This window comes from Salvia hispanica, chromosome 2 (assembly GCF_029641045.1).
Source record: "Salvia hispanica isolate PSC_SH4W2 chromosome 2, Shi_PSC_v1, whole genome shotgun sequence".
NCBI lineage: Eukaryota > Viridiplantae > Streptophyta > Magnoliopsida > Lamiales > Lamiaceae > Salvia > Salvia hispanica.
In genome coordinates this window covers 9,907,215-9,925,467 of record NC_142693.1, presented here as the reverse complement: position 1 = coordinate 9,925,467, position 18,253 = coordinate 9,907,215, and the positions used below count along the sequence as shown (strand labels likewise).

Sequence of the window (18,253 nt, the reverse complement as noted above, 5' to 3'; positions counted from 1 at the left end):
GCAAGGTCTTTTCCCGGGACATGCAATGCACATGCTCAACCAAAATCAAGTGCAATTTTTTGATGCATGACAACAACTTATCCACAGAAAGACATTTGGTACCCATATCAGCTGGGTTATGATCAGTATGCACTTTTTGTAAAAGAACTTCACATTTTTCCACTACATCCCTAATGAAATGGAACCTAACGTCTATATACTTAGTTCTATCATGAAAAACAGGATTTTTACAAAGTTGAATGGCAGACTGACTATCAGAATAAAGCACAGGAGCAGACTTAATAAAATTGAGCTCAGAGAGAACTCCCTTTAACCAGATTGCTTCCTTCATAGTCTCTGTAATGGCTATATATTCTGATTTTGTTGTAGACAGAGCTACAATGTGTTGTAGTTGTGATTTCCAACTAACACAAGACCTGCAAACCTGAAACACATAGGAAGTTGTGGACTTCCTCTTATCCTTATCATTAGCATAGTTAGAATCAACAAAACCACACAACTCAACACCTTGATCATGCTTAGAAAAACATAAACCATACTTAGAAGTATTTTTCAGATATCTAAGCAACCATTTAAGAGCCTCCCAATGCACTGGCCCAGGGTTAGACATGTATCTACTGAAGCAAGAAACAACATAGGCAATATCAGTCATAGTACTAACCATAAGATACATCGCAGAGCCAATAGCATTAGAATAAGTGACCTTTTGCATAGCTTTAACCTCAGATTCAATTGTAGGACAAAGGTCCTTACTCAGCATAAAATGAGCAGCTAAAGGAACAGAAACAATTTTAGCACCTAGCATATTAAACTTTTCAAGAATTTTTTGCACATAAGGTTCTTGATGAAGGACCAGAGAAGAGGACTTTCTATCCCTAAGGATATTGATCCCCAAAATCTTTTTAGCATCACCAAGATCTTTCATGTCAAAATTTTCACATAAAGCACTTTGCACATGTTTAATAGACTTAATGCAAGGTCCCATAATAAGCATATCATCCACATACAGCAACAAGAACACATGCACTTTATCAAGGTTTTTCACATACAAACAGGCATCAAAGGCACTCCTAACAAAGCCTAATTTCTGCATGCATGCACTGAACTTGATATTCCACTGCCTAGGAGATTGTTTAAGACCATACAGAGCCTTCTTAAGCAAACACACATGATTGGGAAAGTTAGGATCCACAAAACCCCCTGGTTGTTTCATGTAAATGGGTTTATCCAAATCACCATGAAGAAAAACAGTTTTGACATCCATTTACTTTAATTCCCAATTAAAATGAGCACATAAGGCAAACATCACTCTTACAGTAGTAAACTTAACCACAGGAGCAAAAATTTCTGAATAATCTATCCCCTCTTGCTGAGTAAAACCTTTGGAAACCAACCTAGACTTGTACCTAAACCCCTCAATCTCATCTTTCAATTTAAACAGCCACCTGCAATCAACTACAGAGGCACCAGGGGGCAGAGGCACAAGGATCCAAGTATTATTGACAAACAGAGAGTGGATTTTCTTCTTGCATAGCTTTAAACCACAAATCCCAAAACTTGGACCTTTGAGCCTGCTTAAAGGATTGAGGCTCATTTCCATCAGATTTAAACACATTAAAAGCTAGGGCAACTAAATTCACAAAAGAACCAAATCTATCAGGGGATTTACCAACCCTTCTTACTCTATCCCTAGTTAACTGATAATTGTGTAAATCTGGATTATTATTGGGTTGTGGCTCACCATCAAAAATATTTTCATGGTCAGGGTCTTGGTTTTCCAGAGGCTCAGGGGGTATAGGATCTGGGTTGATAGGGGAAGAGTTCCACACCTGCTCCACCTCAGTGGAAGCATCACTGCCCTGGGACTCCACCTCACTTGAGGACCTCTCCTCAGATTGCTCCACCTCACCTAGAGGTTCACCATCTGAGGATGGAGAAGCAGGGACCTGGGAACAACACAAGGGAAGTCTTCTTCATTGAAGATGACATCCCTACTGACCACAACCTTGAAACCAGGTTCACCCCTAACCCACACCCTATAACCCTTAACACCATCAGGATAGCCAACAAAAACACCATTCCTTGACCTTGGGTCTAACTTATCAGTTTTTGAATGAATAAAAACATTACACCCAAACACCCTTAGGTGTGACATATTGGGTTTTCTACCAGTGAAAACATGCTCAGGGCATCTGCCCTTAAGAGGAACAGAAGGGGATCTATTTATCAAATAACAAGCAGTGTAAAGGGCTTCACCCCAAAACTTTTTTGACAAACCACTTTTGGACAGGAGACACCTAACCTTTTCAAGTAAAGTCCTATTCATCCTCTCAGCAACACCATTTTGCTGAGGGGTGTAAGGAGTAGTTTTATGTCTCCTAATCCCAGATTTTTGACACAAAGAATCCATTTGAGCATTGCAAAACTCAAGGCCATTATCTGTCCTAATGGTCTTGATACACTTTCCAGTTTGATTTTCAATTAAAACTCTCCAATTTGAAAAGGTTTGAAAAACATCAGACTTATGTTTTAAAAGGAAACACCAAACTTTTCTTGAAAAATCATCCACAATGGATAAGAAATACACAGATCCAGAGTGGGTAGTAACAGAAGCAGGGCCCCAAACATCCATATGCAAGTATTCTAAGACAGTTTGACTAACATTTTCAGTCACAAGGGTGGGAAAAGACACCCTATGTTGTTTTCCCATCACACAAGTTTCACAAAAGGGGAGCTCATTTTTGAAATCCAACTCACTCAAAATATCAGAATTTTTCAAAAGTTTTAACCCCTTCTGACTCATGTGCCCAAGTCTGTTATGCCACAGTAAAACCTTATCCATTTTAACCAGATTTACACTATGATCATAACTAGTTAGAGGCTTAGCAGTACACACATACAGATTGCACCTTTTCACAACTTTAAACAGGCATAACACACCCTTACAGATCTTCATAATACCCTGCCCCCACTTACCCTCAAAACCCTCAGATTCAAGACAAGAGCAAGACAACAGATTGTAATTCAGATCAGACACATATCTCACATTTTTCAAAGGCAGCAAGTATCCATTCTCAAACTTTAAAAGCACAGTACCAATGCCAAGAATTTTACACTTCTTTTCATTAGCCATAGACACAAAAGCATTTTCCACAGGTTTGAGAGAAGTAAAAGCATATTTGAAAGGACATATGTGAAAAGTGCATCCAGAATCAATTAGCCAGTCATTTTTGGTAAAGAAACACTCAGAGGCAGAGTTTACAGAAAAAACATTATGGTTCATAAAACAAACACCATCTGCACCATCATCCCTGGCCAGATTTGCAACAAACTCCATCTGGTTATTATCATTTGGATTCTTACCTTTCTTGGGTCTAGTACATTCTGCCTTGTAATGACCCACTTCACCACAATTAAAACATTTTCTTTTAAACTTAGGTTCTTTACTTTTAGACTTAGACCTTCCTCTGTTTGACTTCTTACCATTCCCAGAGGAATTACTGCCATCCCCTCTAGATTTAGATCTCCCTCTCACATTCAAAGCCTTAGTTTGAGAAGATTTAGGGTTAAAGTTTTCTTTAATCTCCAATTCTTTTGACTTTAAAGAACTGATTATTATGTCTAGAGGGGCACTATCCCTTCCATACTTTATAGCTGCCTGAACATCACCATAAGTATCAGGGATAACATTCATGAGGGCTATGTTGGTATACTCATCAATGGTTTTATCTCCAATCCTTTTAATGTCCTGGACCAATTTTTGAAAAATATCAATATTATCATCTATGTCCTTTGAAAGATCCAGTTTAAATTTAAAAAGCTTTTCCAGAAGATACATCCTGGAGGACATAGAAGTTTCAGTATAGAGAGTATCCAGCTTAGCCCACATCTCACTGGCAGATTCAATAGCCCCAACCTTTCTAATAACAGAGTCAGAAAGGTTGAGATAATTGAAGACCTAGCTAATTCATTCATTTCAGCCTTTTTTTCAGCAGACATATTTTCAGGAAGAACCCCTTCAATGGCTTTAAAACCTTTTGCTGAATCAAGACACATTTTACCTTTTGTTTCCAAATAACAAAATCATTTTTCTCATTGAAGGAGACAATGCCAACTGACTGAGTCATTCTGAGAAAGATATTTACACACACAAAAGAACTCAACACACCAAGGACAAAACAAGCAACTCTGCTTTCACAGATAGTGGATTTAAACAAGTAACAGTCAAAGAATCCACTAGGAACAAATATGCAGAGATTTTTCATGCAATTATCACAGATGCAGCTAGCAGCAAGCACACACACACAGGAAAAACAACTCAAGGTGATCCCAGACACACAAATATCAAGTCCAGGGGAGTTCCTCCCTATCTGTCACGTGTACCCCGGCAAGAGGATTTCCCAGTTCACAATCACCCAATGTGTGGGGGCGCAGGGGGTCACTCAAGGCGGTTAAGGAATAGGGTGGATAGGTAATTCACTCAAGACACAGAACAGAGCTCTGAGATACACACCTTGAGTAAGTAAAGATAAACAAGCAAGCAGTGGAAGGAAAAAGAAAGCAATAAGCACCAAGATCATGCAAGAAAAAAAAAGAGCACAGAGACTAGACCGCGGCCAGCGGTTACTACCAGCAACAAAAGTACAAGCCTATGGTTCTAAGAAAGCAGTAAAAGAGGTTTCGCCAATTTACCAGAGCGGTTACCCTTCGTTAAGGTGTAACCGTCTTACCTCAGGACCTATACCGGAGGCCGAGCTTTACTCTGACGAGCCCACCTCCTTAATTTTTGCGACCCGGCGCGCCCAAGTGATTCCCCCGTGGCTCTGATACCACTATAGGGATCAGATCACTCGGGATTCGCTAATCACCGGGACCTCTTTTATTGATTGGGTCCGAGATGGCTAATCTCAGAGATACACGCCAATACAAGAGTGATACTAAGATTACACTCTACACTAGTACAAGGAGTTACAATTGAAGAACCCTAGACTAAGTTCAAGTATCACACAGAACTTTGAGTCTTCATCTTCTTCAATAATCCTGCACACTTAAGTAGAGATGTTAGTAACACAAAGAATGATCCCGCAGGATCTAAACACAAAGAAAACAAGTAAGACAAAGTTATAAGCACTGGAATATGGCTAAGGTCGCAACAGGCGACTACACCGGGCCAAGAACCTCCCCAAAGCTTCAACCAACCGTCACAAGGGTGTATTACTGAACAAGGACCCCAGAAACCCTAAGTTTCACCGGTTACCACCACAGTAGGCCTCCTCAACACGCGGACCACCACAAGACTCTCCAAACACCGTCACACACCAATATCTCTCACAACACCACCTCCAAGCTAAGGAGATCGGTCACAGAATGAAGACCGACCCTAGGGTTTGAAAAGGAAACCGAAGAAGTTGCCTAACACTCAAACTAACCACTAGATCTCTAAGAAACTGAGAATCATTGGTGGAAACACAAGCTTGAAGGAAAACTCCGACTAGAGTCGCCGGAAAGATAGAGAGAAGGAAGAGCAGATTCGAAGAGAGAGAGAGAGAAGTCATCCAACGGCCGTCCTCCAGGATCCACGTGGAGCTGCCTACGTGGCGGCCATCCAAGCAAGCAGGTAAGTTGCGGGCCAAATATCACATTGGGCCTGCACCAGAGTCTTGGGCTCAAATATTAATTTGATTGGGGCCAGCCCAAATAATTAATATATAAGTCCAACTCTCAATGGTCCACAAATATTCAACAATATGAGCTAAGAAAAATTTATCTAGCTAGAGTCGTGGAGAAATGATTAGGTTTCTAATGTAGCACAAAAAATTATAGCAGCTTCGATATGGTCTTAGTTGTTTAGCATTTGTTGATGCTCTTTATTACTCCTCCCGTCCCATAAAAATAGATACTTTTGGGATGACATGAATTTTAATGCATGATTGATAAATAAAATAATAGAGATAGGAAGAAAAAGTTATATTATTAGAGTGTCGAAATGGGTAGCGGGTAACGGGTAATTCTCATCCCGACCCGATACCCGGCTGGTATCAAGTACCTGCTACTTGGTGACAGCAGGAAACAGGACGGGATCAGGTATTGTATTTTAAAGTTTTGCGGGTATGGGTATACCCGATACCCGCACGGGTATACCCAATCATCCCGTTAATACCCCGGTATTTTTATGGTTAAGGTTTTCAAAAAAAAAAAATTAGTTATTTAGTTTTAAATATATAGTGTCGATAAACATTAATCCTTATTGTATCTTCTCGCTGACTTGTCTTTTAATTAAGGTGAGTATTTCTTTTGTTTTTCACATTCTAATCATATTATCCGTAAGTAGGAGATTAGACATCATCATATTTGTGCATAGTTAATAGTTGGAAATTGTGCAAACATAGCAAATTGTAAAACACACAATTATGAAATCATAGTGTAGCAACAATCCCAAAATTCATTTTTGAATTACAAACATGTAAAATTACAGCGAACGGGTTTGGGTACCCGTAACTGCGGGTACGGGATAACCGATGCGGATATCGGAATACCCATATAACTATACAGGTCGAGATTGGGTAGTATAATAGTATTGAACTTTCGGATTCGGGTACTTGCAAAAGCGGGTTCGGATACCCGTGGATGCACCCCTAATTGTTAATTGAGAATGAGGCTTATATCATTCAAGAGAAAGAGAAATTGCAAGGGTACATTTTATTTCATTTTAATTTTTTCCAACATTTTAATTTTGTCCAACAGGTTTACTTTAAAATTATTTTAATACTATAAAAGTTGACATTCTTATTTAAAAAAATGACGTAATGCAAATCATAAAATTACATAATTCAAATCCTATAATGTTTAAATTATCTAAATATAAATCTTAAAATTACAATTTATTTTAAGAGATAAAGTACATAATTCTAAAATCGAATGGTTCATGGAAAATCAGCTACCACCACTAAAGAGTTATACAAGAAAAATACCGTGGGATTAAAGTAGGACACATAATGGGGAATGGGGGGAGTACACCATACTTAAATCTTTCTTTTCAATAACAGAAAACTACAAACAGTGTCCCAAAGATGAGCAAAACAAAAGCTAACTACGAAGAGGATAATTTCAACGATTTCCACTTAATTCTCTGGCAAGTTTTTGAACATTAAATAAGGTTAGAAAATTTCCACATGTCGAAATGATAACAAAGTGCGAGAAAATATAGCGATTCGAAATCACAGCAATTAGCAAGATAACCCATTGAACAAGCTAGAACACTAAACCACCATATATTAATACATACATTAAAGAACACATTGAATCTGGATTGAGAGAGAGAGAGATGGCCTCAAACACACCTAGTTTAAGAATCCTAATGTTCCCATGGATAGCCCACAGCCACCTCTTCCCCTTCCTCGAACTAGCCAAGAAGCTCTCTTCTAGAAACTTCCACATCCACTTTTGCTCCACACCAATCAACCTCGCCTGCATCAAAAACAATTTGCCAAACTCGATCGAGCTAGTCGAATTGAATCTCCCATCACTTCCCGATCTCCCACCGCACTATCACACAAACAAGAATGTCCCTCCCCACCTCATGCCCCTCCTTCTTCAGGCATTCCAGATGTCAGCGCCCGTGTTCACTGGCATCGTTGCCAGCCTCGAACCCGACTTGCTTATCTATGACGCATTCCAGCCGTGGGCGGCCAAGGCTGCCGCCACGTACAACATCCCGGCCGTGTTCTTCTCCACCACGAATTCGACCTCGCTGGCCTTCTTCCACCACATGCACACGCACAAGAATTGTGAGTCTTTCCCTCATAGCGAGATTAGGTTAAGGGAATACGAGTTGAGGGATTTGATTGCGCAGAGCGCTTATATGGAGGAGGTTCAAGACAAGGATGAAGGGTTTGCTTTTGGGGTTTTGAGATTATCGAGTGAGATTGTTTTGGTGAAGAGCTGTGGTGGGATTGAGGATAAGTACACGGATTACCTCTCGAAATTGAGTGAGAGGAGGGTTTTGTTTACCGGGGTCTTGGTTCCGAAACCGGAGGGTGAGGGTTTGGAGATCATGAAATGGCTGAGAGAGAGGAAGCCACGGTCGGTTCTCTACATTTCTTTTGGGAGTGAGAATTATTTATCTAAGGAGCAAATGGTGGAGATAGCAAAAGGGTTGGAGAAGAGTGATGTTGGCTTTATATGGGTGGCGCGGCCACCTGCAGGGGAAGCTGCCAGGGAGCTGCCGGAGGGGTTTGAGGAGAGGACGAAGAAAAGAGGGGTGGTGGTGAGGGAGTGGGCGGTGCAGGCAGCCATCTTGGCGGACGAGGGCGTGGGAGGGTTCATGACGCATTGTGGGTGGAGCTCGGTATCCGAGAGTGTGTGGTTTGGGGTTCCAGTGGTGGGAATGCCGTTGAAGTATGATCAGACGGTGAATGCCAGGATGGTGGTGGAGGCCGGGATTGGGGTGGAGGTGGCCAGGGGAGGGAACGGGGAGATTGACGGTGGGGCGGTGGCGGAGGCAGTGGAGAAAGTGATGGGGAAGGGAGGGGAGGTGATTAGGAGGAGGGTTGGGGAGTGGAGGAAGAAGATGGAAATAGAGGAAGTTGGTGCCATTGATCAAGTTGTTAAGGAGCTGTCAAGGTTATGTGCCAATAAATGATTGTTGTTTTGGTTAGTTTTATTTCATCGTATAATTAAGCAATAGGCTTTGGTATTAGAATAAGGACTAGGGTTATCTATGTATTTGCACTTTTTTGTTATGTTTTTATTTATATTCAGTTTTACTATGTTGGGGCTGATTTTTTTTTCCAAGTATATGTCGGATGATTTAGTTATAATGAATCTATTTACACTAATATAAAGGCAGAGTTGTAAGAAATTAATGTTAAAGAAGTACTCCATCCGTTCCATTAAACATGAAATATTTGGGAATCAACGCGAGATCTTATGTAGTGTTGTTTTGTTAGTTAATGAAGAGAGGGTTAAATAAGATAGGTATAAAAGTAGAGATAGAGATGTTTCCATTTTAGGAACCGTTCCATTTTTAGTGGGACAATTCAATTCAAAAAGGAAAAAGTTTCATTTTCAATTAGACAGGAGGAGTATTAAGAAAAGTGGATAGAAGAAAGCTAGTGGAATATGAGACCTACTTGTATATATTAGTTTCAAATAATATGTGAGCGAAATGAGTTAGTGGAATGTGAAACCTTTTAACTATTTATTTTAATTATGAATCGGGACTCTTATTTGCGGACAGACCAAAATAAGAAAACGAGACTTCTATTCGCAGACGAAGCAGTTGTCAAATATTGAGAGATTAATCAAGCTTTTATTGTGCTTCATAGGGATGTTAATGTAGTGATTAGGGATTATTCACTAAGTCAAGCACCATATTGGCTCCGGCACTCATCATGTATATGATTAAGAAACACTAGATAGGGTCATGTTAAAATTCACATAGCATCTAATCCATAACTAAAAGCAATTTTACACTATTATATCTTAAGGTGAGTGGATGTGATTATGTGATTAAAGCTCATAGATTTCAATAAATAGTAGATAAATATCAACAAAAAGGGCAAAATAGTCAATCTGTTATAACATAATAATTTTCACGATTCTTTTTATATCAACATTGTGTATTACAAATATCAACACAATTTTATTGATATTGTACATGCATTATATTGATAAATGTTGATGCATTTGTTGATATAAAACATGCTTATCAAATATATACAAAAATTAAAAAAATTTAATAAAATTTTATCATCCGATCATCGTCGGAAAACATGCAATTGAGATCTCGTTAGAATCCTTACAAAGTTACCTTGATATAATTTTTATGAAAAAATAGTTTAAATCAAAATAATTACGTAAATTTTAAGTTTTAAGATGATTTTAAAGAGAAAGAAAGTGGATAGTTTTGACTTCCATATACTCCCCCTGTCCCATAGAAATATGTAATATTTCCTTTTCTCTCATACAAATAGTCCATATCCATTTATGGTAAAAAAATTTGTTCTTCTCTTTTACTTTATCATTTATGGTCCCACCACCACACAATTCACAATTTCAACTACTTGTTCTCCTTCTTTCTTACTTTACCTAGGGATGTCAATCGGGCCAGCCCACCGGGTTTCGGGCCAACCCTATTCGGGTTGCGGGTTAATCGGGTGCGGGTTAATCGGTCTGTGATTTTTTCGGGTTATAAAAGTTCAACCCTAACCCTAAAAGCTCGGGTTTCGGGCTAGCCCAGCGGGCTAATCGGGTTGCTACCGATAAAATTAGCGCGCGTTCAATCCAATAAATAATGGTGAAAATTAGTTACATTTATAAAATGTAAAATATTTAATTATGATAAATTTGAGATATATGCTTAAACTCAAATATAAACATGATCAAATACTAATATTTTATATTTATGCAAAATAAAACATAAACATCAAAGAAATTTTAAAGCATGTTTTAGAAATTTAAATATATTTTTCAGTGAATTTTTGAAGTTTCTAATTTGTATATCCATTATTATGTTAATATATAATTTATATATTTAATATATAAAATTGAAAGTTATTTTTTTAGTAATCTATATTATAAAATAATCAATGAAGTGTCGAATTAGAGTCAAACAAATAGCATGATAGAAATTTTATCGGGTTTTCGGGCCAGCCCATCGGGTTTTCGGGTCTGGCCCTAACGGGTTGCGGGTTAATCGGGTGCGGGCTAATCGGGCTGTAATTTTATCGGGCTAGAAATTTTCAGCCCTAACCCTGTAAATTTGGCGGGCTATTCGGGTCGGCCCACGGGTTGCGGGCTACATTGACATCCCTAACTTTACCAATTAAACATTAAAACCTGTGCCAACCCTAAAAGGCCTATTTCTATGGAACGGAGGGAGTAAAAGAATTGACAATAATATATACTCCCTCTGTCCCATTAGAAATGAAACGTTTTCCTGTTTAGTCTGTCCCATTAAAAATGAAACGTTTCCTAAAATGAAAACATCTCTATCTCTACTTTTTCATCTCCCATACTTTACTCTCTCTTCATTAACTCACAAAACAACACTACATAAAAACCCGTGCCGATTCCCATATATTGCATATTTAATGGGACGAAGAGTACTCTTTAAGTTTAATTAATAATTTTTTAAATTTAAAATGTAATTCACTTTATACTAACCATTAGATCTCTTAGCAATTGATTATAACCATATATGTCACTGTTGGGCCAATATTTGATTGTACATGTGAAATAAACTATTTGAGCCAATATTAAAGACCATATGTACTGACACTGTTGAGCCAATATTTGATTGTACATTTGATATGCTTAAGGCATCTTGTAGAGTAGTTTAGTGAATGTGCATATTATGTCATCAACCTAATGAACTATATAATGACTAATTTATGGTCAATACATAGTTTTAAATATCCACTAGCTTTGGATTTTCAATACTTGAAGTGCCTGTGTATTCTTGTTCTATTATTTTCATAGCTATATGCCTCAAATTTAAATTCGGAATATTTTTATTTGAAGAGGGCGAGGGATAGAGAGAGAGACAGAGCTACATGCCTACATCCTACCGGAGTTATATCTACGTATCGATTTTGAGAGGCGCAACCATTCCCTTCACACCATCTTTGATTGAATCTAGTTTTTTTATATTCTGTTGAGGGAATTCATTTTTTATCAATAAAACAAGTTAGTAATTAATCACCTTCGTACCCTAGTGTTGTAACATATGGATTTTCTCATCTTATGTGTTGTGGATTCTGCAAATTTTCATAAAACTCTTTCTTATCAACTCTGATTCAACGTTTTATTTGTCAGTTACGGTAGAGAAGTAGAGCTTCAAGGTTTAAAGAACAGTTCCATCCCCTTTTCCTATTTATTGTACATATTTTGGAGTTGGTTTAAATCACTGAAAATAACTTTGTAGAAAACATACCCAAATCGTGAATTGTTCCATCACCATTTCTTAGCATTCTCTTATCGAAATTATACCAGGAATATTTCCTGCATCGGATCATAATACGTGTGGATATCGTGGTGAATTTAACTTCAGGATCAAATCGTGGAAACACACAACACAACAAAAAGTAAGTTCTCTAACTGTTAGGTTTAACTGGTCAACATACATTATTGTTAAGAGTCTAGATCTGTATTTTATTTTAGCTGCATATCATTAGATTAGATGGTGACATGAAATTCCTAACAATATATGGGCTTTCTTCTATATGTTTCAAGAATTTTGAGAAGAAATCTATACATCCGATTGATTCTAATTGTAAAAAAGATTGAAAAAGAAGAACATGTCTACTTGTTGAAGTTGAACAGTGTTACTGTCGTTTTGTTGTTGTATGTTTGCTTTTGCTAGATGCATTTGCTATGCAATGCAGAATATACTGACCGTCTTTGATTTGAGCATACTAATACATAAAAATAAAAACTGCCAACTACTATCGACCTACTAATTAATTCTGTTATGTTTGATTAATTCAGTACTTTCAACTAACCTTTCATGTGTGTACCCAACTAGAATCGCGTGTGTGGATTATATATATCATCATGTTAGGTAGCAATAGTTGTAATTTAAAACTGCCTACATAATTGACAATTAAGCCACTTATTATATTGTTATGTTTGGCAATGGCAGCTTAGATTCATTTGTCAGATGCTTGTTGTCATGATCTGATTCAAAGAACCTTATTTTGTTTTATTTTTAGTGCTTCAAGTTATAAGCAATAATATGATGGGTGAGTCTAATATATTTTGAGAGAGTATTTGAATAATCATCTACGAAGAAACAAAACAAATAAATAAAAAGCATTTTCTCTTATACTTTAGATCTGTGTCTCTGTGAAACCATGGATGGAGGTGCTGCTGCAATCCAAGTTCTTGTCCAAAACCTGATCAACGTTTTGAAGGAAGAGTACTCTCTACGTCGAGGTCTCAATGGAGATTCCCAACAGCTGCAAAGGACTTTGGGCATGATCCAAGCCTTCTTGATTGACGCTGAGGAGAAATCCATCACCCAAGATGCCGTCAAATTCTGGTTGAGAGAGCTTGAACTTGTGGCTTTCGATGCTGATAATGTCTTAGACGAACTCAGCTATCATCTTCTCTACAAAAAGGTGAAGAAAATGATGAAACGCAAGGATAGGGTAGCATCATACTTCTCTTCCCTTAGTCGCAGTTCAGGTTGGCGTAATATGGCCCATACAATAAAAAAAATCAATGCAGATTTTGAGTCTATGAACAAAAGGGGAATAGATCTTGGCCTTCAAAGGATAATTTTAAATGCACCTGCTGCTGTTACTACTCATACTTCCATCGAGACTAATTCGTTCAGTTGTGATCCAATCTTTGTTGGAAGAGATGATGATGTGCCTAAACTAGTTGACATGCTCACCCATATCCCCCAAGATCAGACCTTTACCATCACTGCTCTTGTCGGAATGGGGGGTATGGGGAAGACTACACTGACCAAGAAAGTCTTCAGTCACGAAAGCATAAAGGATCGATTCAAATCACTTATTTGGGTTTATGTTTCTCAAACTTTTGATCCTATCAGTCTTTTCAACAAAATCTTTTCAACGTTGACTTCAAATACGGGGGATAGAGTTGAGATCAAGGAAGTTATCCTGAAAAATCTTCAAGAAGCTCTCAAGGAAAAAACTTATCTTCTTGTTCTTGATGATGTCTGGAATGAAGATGTGTTGAAATGGAAAGACTTTATGAATTCCATGGAGGGAGTTACGTCTACCAAGGGAAATTGCATTATCATCACTGCCAGGAAGGAAAATGTTGCTTCAATTGCTAATCCATTTCATGTTCATCCTTTAAAAGGCTTATCTGATCATGATTGTTGGTCCATAATCAAAGCAAATGGTTGTGATAGAAATGGAGAAGTTTCATCAAGATTTGAGAATATTGGGAGACAGATTGCAACAAGATGTAAGGGTTTGCCTTTAGCTGCCAATGTAGTAGGGGGTGTGCTTCGCCGATGCAAGTCCGAACAAGAGTGGCGTTCCATCAAAGAAAACTGGCTCTCAGACGATGAAGGAGGTGAAAATATCTCAAAAATATTAAAATTGAGTTTTGATTATTTGCCTTCACCATTACTCAAGAAGTGCTTTGCGTATTGTTCGATCTTCCCCAAAGGTCAAGAAATCGTGAAAGAGGAGCTGATTGAACTGTGGATGGCAGAAGGGTTTCTTCAACCAAGCCAAAGACATGATATGGAGTTCATGGGCGACATGTTTTATAATGTGCTTCTACAGAACTCTTTGTTGCAAGTTGCAAATAGATATTATCTTGGAAGGGAATATTGTGTGATGCACGATCTTGTGCATGATCTTGCATCTTCGGTTTTATGTGCAAATGACAACACCCTAGTTCGATACATGTTTCTCAAAGAAGAATCAAGTCATATTCCGGAAGAGGTGGCCAAGCATTTGCGAACATTACTCTTGGAAGGTGAAAATTTTGGTACCATGTTCTCAAACTTCAAATATCTACACAATTTAACTCTCGCTGGCTTAAGTTATACAAAGTTGCCTGATTCGGTTAGGGACTTGATACATTTGAGAAATCTTAATATATCAAGTACCAAAATTAAAAACTTGCCAGAGTGGATTGGTGAACTATATCACTTGCAAACATTAAGAGCAACAATGTTAGAGAAACTTCCAAGTACATTGAAGTACTTGATTAAATTAAGACATCTTTGTATATCGCCGTTTACAAAGTTACCTCCAGAGATTGGTAAATTAACTAGTCTTCAAACTCTGTGGCTATTTGAAGTGGGCATACAAAAGGGATACAAAATTGAAGAGCTTGGATGTTTGAAGAATCTCAAAGAATCACTACAGATTTGGAATCTTGAAAGGGTGCGTGATAAGGAAGAGGCTATGAAAGCAAATCTGTTGCAGAAGTCAAACTTGTGGGAATTGGTGTTTGCGTGGTTCGATGGTAGAGAAGATGAAAGAAATGATGAGAGTGTATTGGAAGGCCTCCAACCGCATGCAAATCTGAAGGTGTTGAAGATTAAAGGATTCAAAGGCAAAATATTTCCAACATGGTGTATGAAGATGGCAATACGGGATGGTTCTCAAGGCTCCTGGGTACCACTTGATAACTTGATTGAGATAGCACTTATGAAGTGCTCAGAGTGTGAGGAAATCCCAATGCTGGAGCACTTACCTAATCTCAGATCTCTATATTTGTTTGACTTGAAGAAGGTTAGGTTCATAAATTCCTCATTCAAAAATTTGGAATCTCTCACACTTATCAAATTAGAGGGATTACAATGTCTGCCAAAATTGTTATTCTATAACAATAACAGTCTCACAAATTTAGAGATTATACAATGCCCATTGTTGAGTGAATTACCAGATGGGCTGGATACCTTGAATTCACTAGAAAAGTTGATTATCAGTGATTGTCCAAATTTGAAGTCGATGAAGAGTCTAAGTTGCGGAGCAAAAATATATCAAGGAATCCTTCATGAGCAGGCAATTAAAGGGTGTGAAAAGCTGATGGAATTGCCATGTCAAATGCTAGAGTCATCCACCCCCGCAATCTAGACACTCGGATTGGTAGAATATGGAGCCTAAAGAATCTACCTGTGCTAGTAATTGACTGCCTCCCTAAATCATCTTCTCGTCTTGAAGAATTGACACCCCATTATCATGGTTGATGGTGTCTCCATTTGAATGTTGTAGCAAGTAAGTATCATTTTTGATATTGTGCTGAGGAAAAAATTTATTGAAGCAATGGGGTGGTTCTCTCTCTCTTAGCAAAGTTGCCACTCTTCTCTTCATCTGTCATTTCCATGTTCTTTCTTTTCCTTCATACATTAAAACACTTTATTCATACAGATTCTTTGATTGTACTCAATTTCAATGAACTTGTCCTTTTCTTTTCTATGCATTTTCAAGGGGATATAATACACACATGACACAGAACAAGATCAAAAAAATTCCTGCGCTTAATTCCCAAACAACAAGATTTTGAAAAATTAGTGAACCACAACATATATTGTTGGTTGTGTGGCCATGAAGTGTGGTTGGCTCGGTCTTAGGTGCAGAGGGACCAGCCGCATGTCATTTATACCTACCTGATTTAGCTTGACCAACAGCTTGGGTATAAAGTGAAGGATCAATCCTAACTAAACGTACAACACAGCAAAGATTGAGAAAGAAAGGAAGAGTTAGTAAGAGAATTCATGTATCGATCTTGTGATTTGATTGTGAGAGTTCAAATAGTGTTCTTCATTCTTATTTTACTTTTTTGTTGAATCTTGGTAAGATAATAGAAGAGTTCATCTTGTTTTCTGTGGACGTAGGCATATTGCCGGACCATGTAAAGATCCTGTGTCGTTTGCATTCTTGTTACTGTCCAATTGTGTCTTTTAGGCTATTGCCATTTTCAACAAGTGGGCCTAGAATGGGCCACAAAATTGAAGAGCTTGGAAATTTTAAGAATCTCAAAGGATCACTACAGATATGGTGCATGACTAGGAAGAGACAATGAAAGCAAATGTGTTGCAGAAGTCAAACATGTCGGAATTGATGTTTACATGGGACAAGGATAGTGTCGATGAAAGAAATGATAAGAGTGAGTTGAAAGGCCTCCAACCTCATGCAAATCTGAAGGTGCTGAATATTTCAGGATTTAAAGACAAAACATTTCCAACATGGTGTAAGGAGATGGCAGTGTGGCCAGATGGTTCTCTTAAGGCTCTTGGGTACCACTTGATAACTTGATTCGGATAATACTTACGAATTGCTAAGAGTGTGAGGAAATCCCAATGCTTGATTTATTTTGATTGTGATTTATTTCATCGTATAGTAGAGTATTAGGCTTTATCATTAGAATAAGGATTAGGGTTATCTATGTGTGTTTGCACTTTTTTTGTTATGTTTTTATTTATATTCAGTTTTACTAGGTTGAGGATAAATAAAAGAGTGAACTTACACAAAGGGTTTGAACTATGCGTTTCGTACGCAAACGCTGCAATCACTTTTATGGTACAATTTTACTATTCATCACAATTTTGCACCAAAAATGCCCCCAAGGCATGGAGGACATTTTTGAACTTTCATATCTAGGTACCTAGATATGATAATTTCTCTCTCTCAAGTATTGAATACGATATGTTCTTATAGTTTGAGTACCTGAAAAGATATTTTTCATTTCACTTTTCAATAACTTTACGTCAGATCCTCTTTCTCTAAAACTTTTAGAAAGAAAAAAATGAAAGTTAAAAAATTAAATAAAAAATTAGGAAATTCTTAAATATATTAATTAAAAATGTTAAAATTAAAAATATAATTTTAAAATAACTTGTATCTAAATTTAATTTTGATTGTGAATCAATTATTTTTAATATTAAAAATTAAAAATTTTGGATTAATTAAAAATTTAGGGCTAGTTAAAAATTTAAATTGTTAATATTAAAAAGATAATAAAATCCCAACCAAAATTATATTTACTTATAAATTATTTTAACAATTAAATTTATAATTTTAATTTTTATAAATAATATATTTAAGAATTTCATAATTTTTTAATTTGTTTACTTAATAATAGTTTAAGAGAAAGAGAGAGAAAAATGATTTGACATAAAGTGATTGAAAAAAATTGAAGTGAAAAATAACATTTTAGGTGTGCAAACTATAAGAGAATATCATATCTAATACTAGAGACATATAGAGAAAAATAGCATATTCAGTATCTAGATATGAATGTCCAAAAATGCCCTCTATGCCTTAGGGGCATTTTTGGTGCAAAATTGTGATGAATAGTGAAAAAGTACTATAAATGTAATTATACCTTAGTTCAGGGACTATCTATGATATTTTTAAAGTTTAGGGATTATTTGCGTGCGAAACACATAGTTCAGGGACCATTTGCTTAATTCACTCTAAATGTTTTCAGAGTGAAGATGTTTTCATTGACACAAATGGAATTTTACAATCATTCAAAGCAACTTTAACAACATCTAGAGTAGGATGACCTAGTCTATTGTACCACAAGGCAATATCTAGGCTAGAAGAGCAACTTGAACTACTACTAGAGTTGGAAGAGTCCAAGCTGACAGAACAGTTGGAATATCTTGATTGGAAGGGAGATTGGAGCTACAGCTTCTCTTGATTGGGGAATGGTCAACGTGATATAACCCTTTCTCATGGATTCCCTTGAGCACGACTTGCTTGGTGAACAAATCCTTGACAAACAAAAGTCAGGGTGAAATTCAAAG

The 18,253-nt window shown here is 37.2% G+C and overlaps 1 protein-coding gene and 1 pseudogene across 1 annotated transcript; both read left to right on the top strand.

The window, feature by feature from the left end:
• Positions 1-7,284: 7,284 nt before the first annotated feature.
• Positions 7,285-8,808, top strand: LOC125186575 (mogroside IIIx synthase pseudogene; annotated as a pseudogene).
• A 4,032-nt stretch (positions 8,809-12,840) lies between these two features.
• LOC125202641 (putative disease resistance protein RGA3) lies at positions 12,841-15,878 on the top strand. The gene has a single exon (XM_048101091.2). It carries the CDS (start codon positions 12,855-12,857, stop codon positions 15,573-15,575), a length of 2,721 nt encoding a protein of 906 aa, XP_047957048.1. The 5' UTR covers positions 12,841-12,854; the 3' UTR covers positions 15,576-15,878.
• The last annotated feature ends 2,375 nt before the right edge of the window (positions 15,879-18,253 follow it).

What these genes read in the sequence shown, in the direction of transcription:
- LOC125202641 (XM_048101091.2), top strand. Translation starts at nt 12,855, where the DNA reads ATGGATGGAGGTGCTGCTGCAATCCAAGTTCTTGTCCAAAACCTGATC.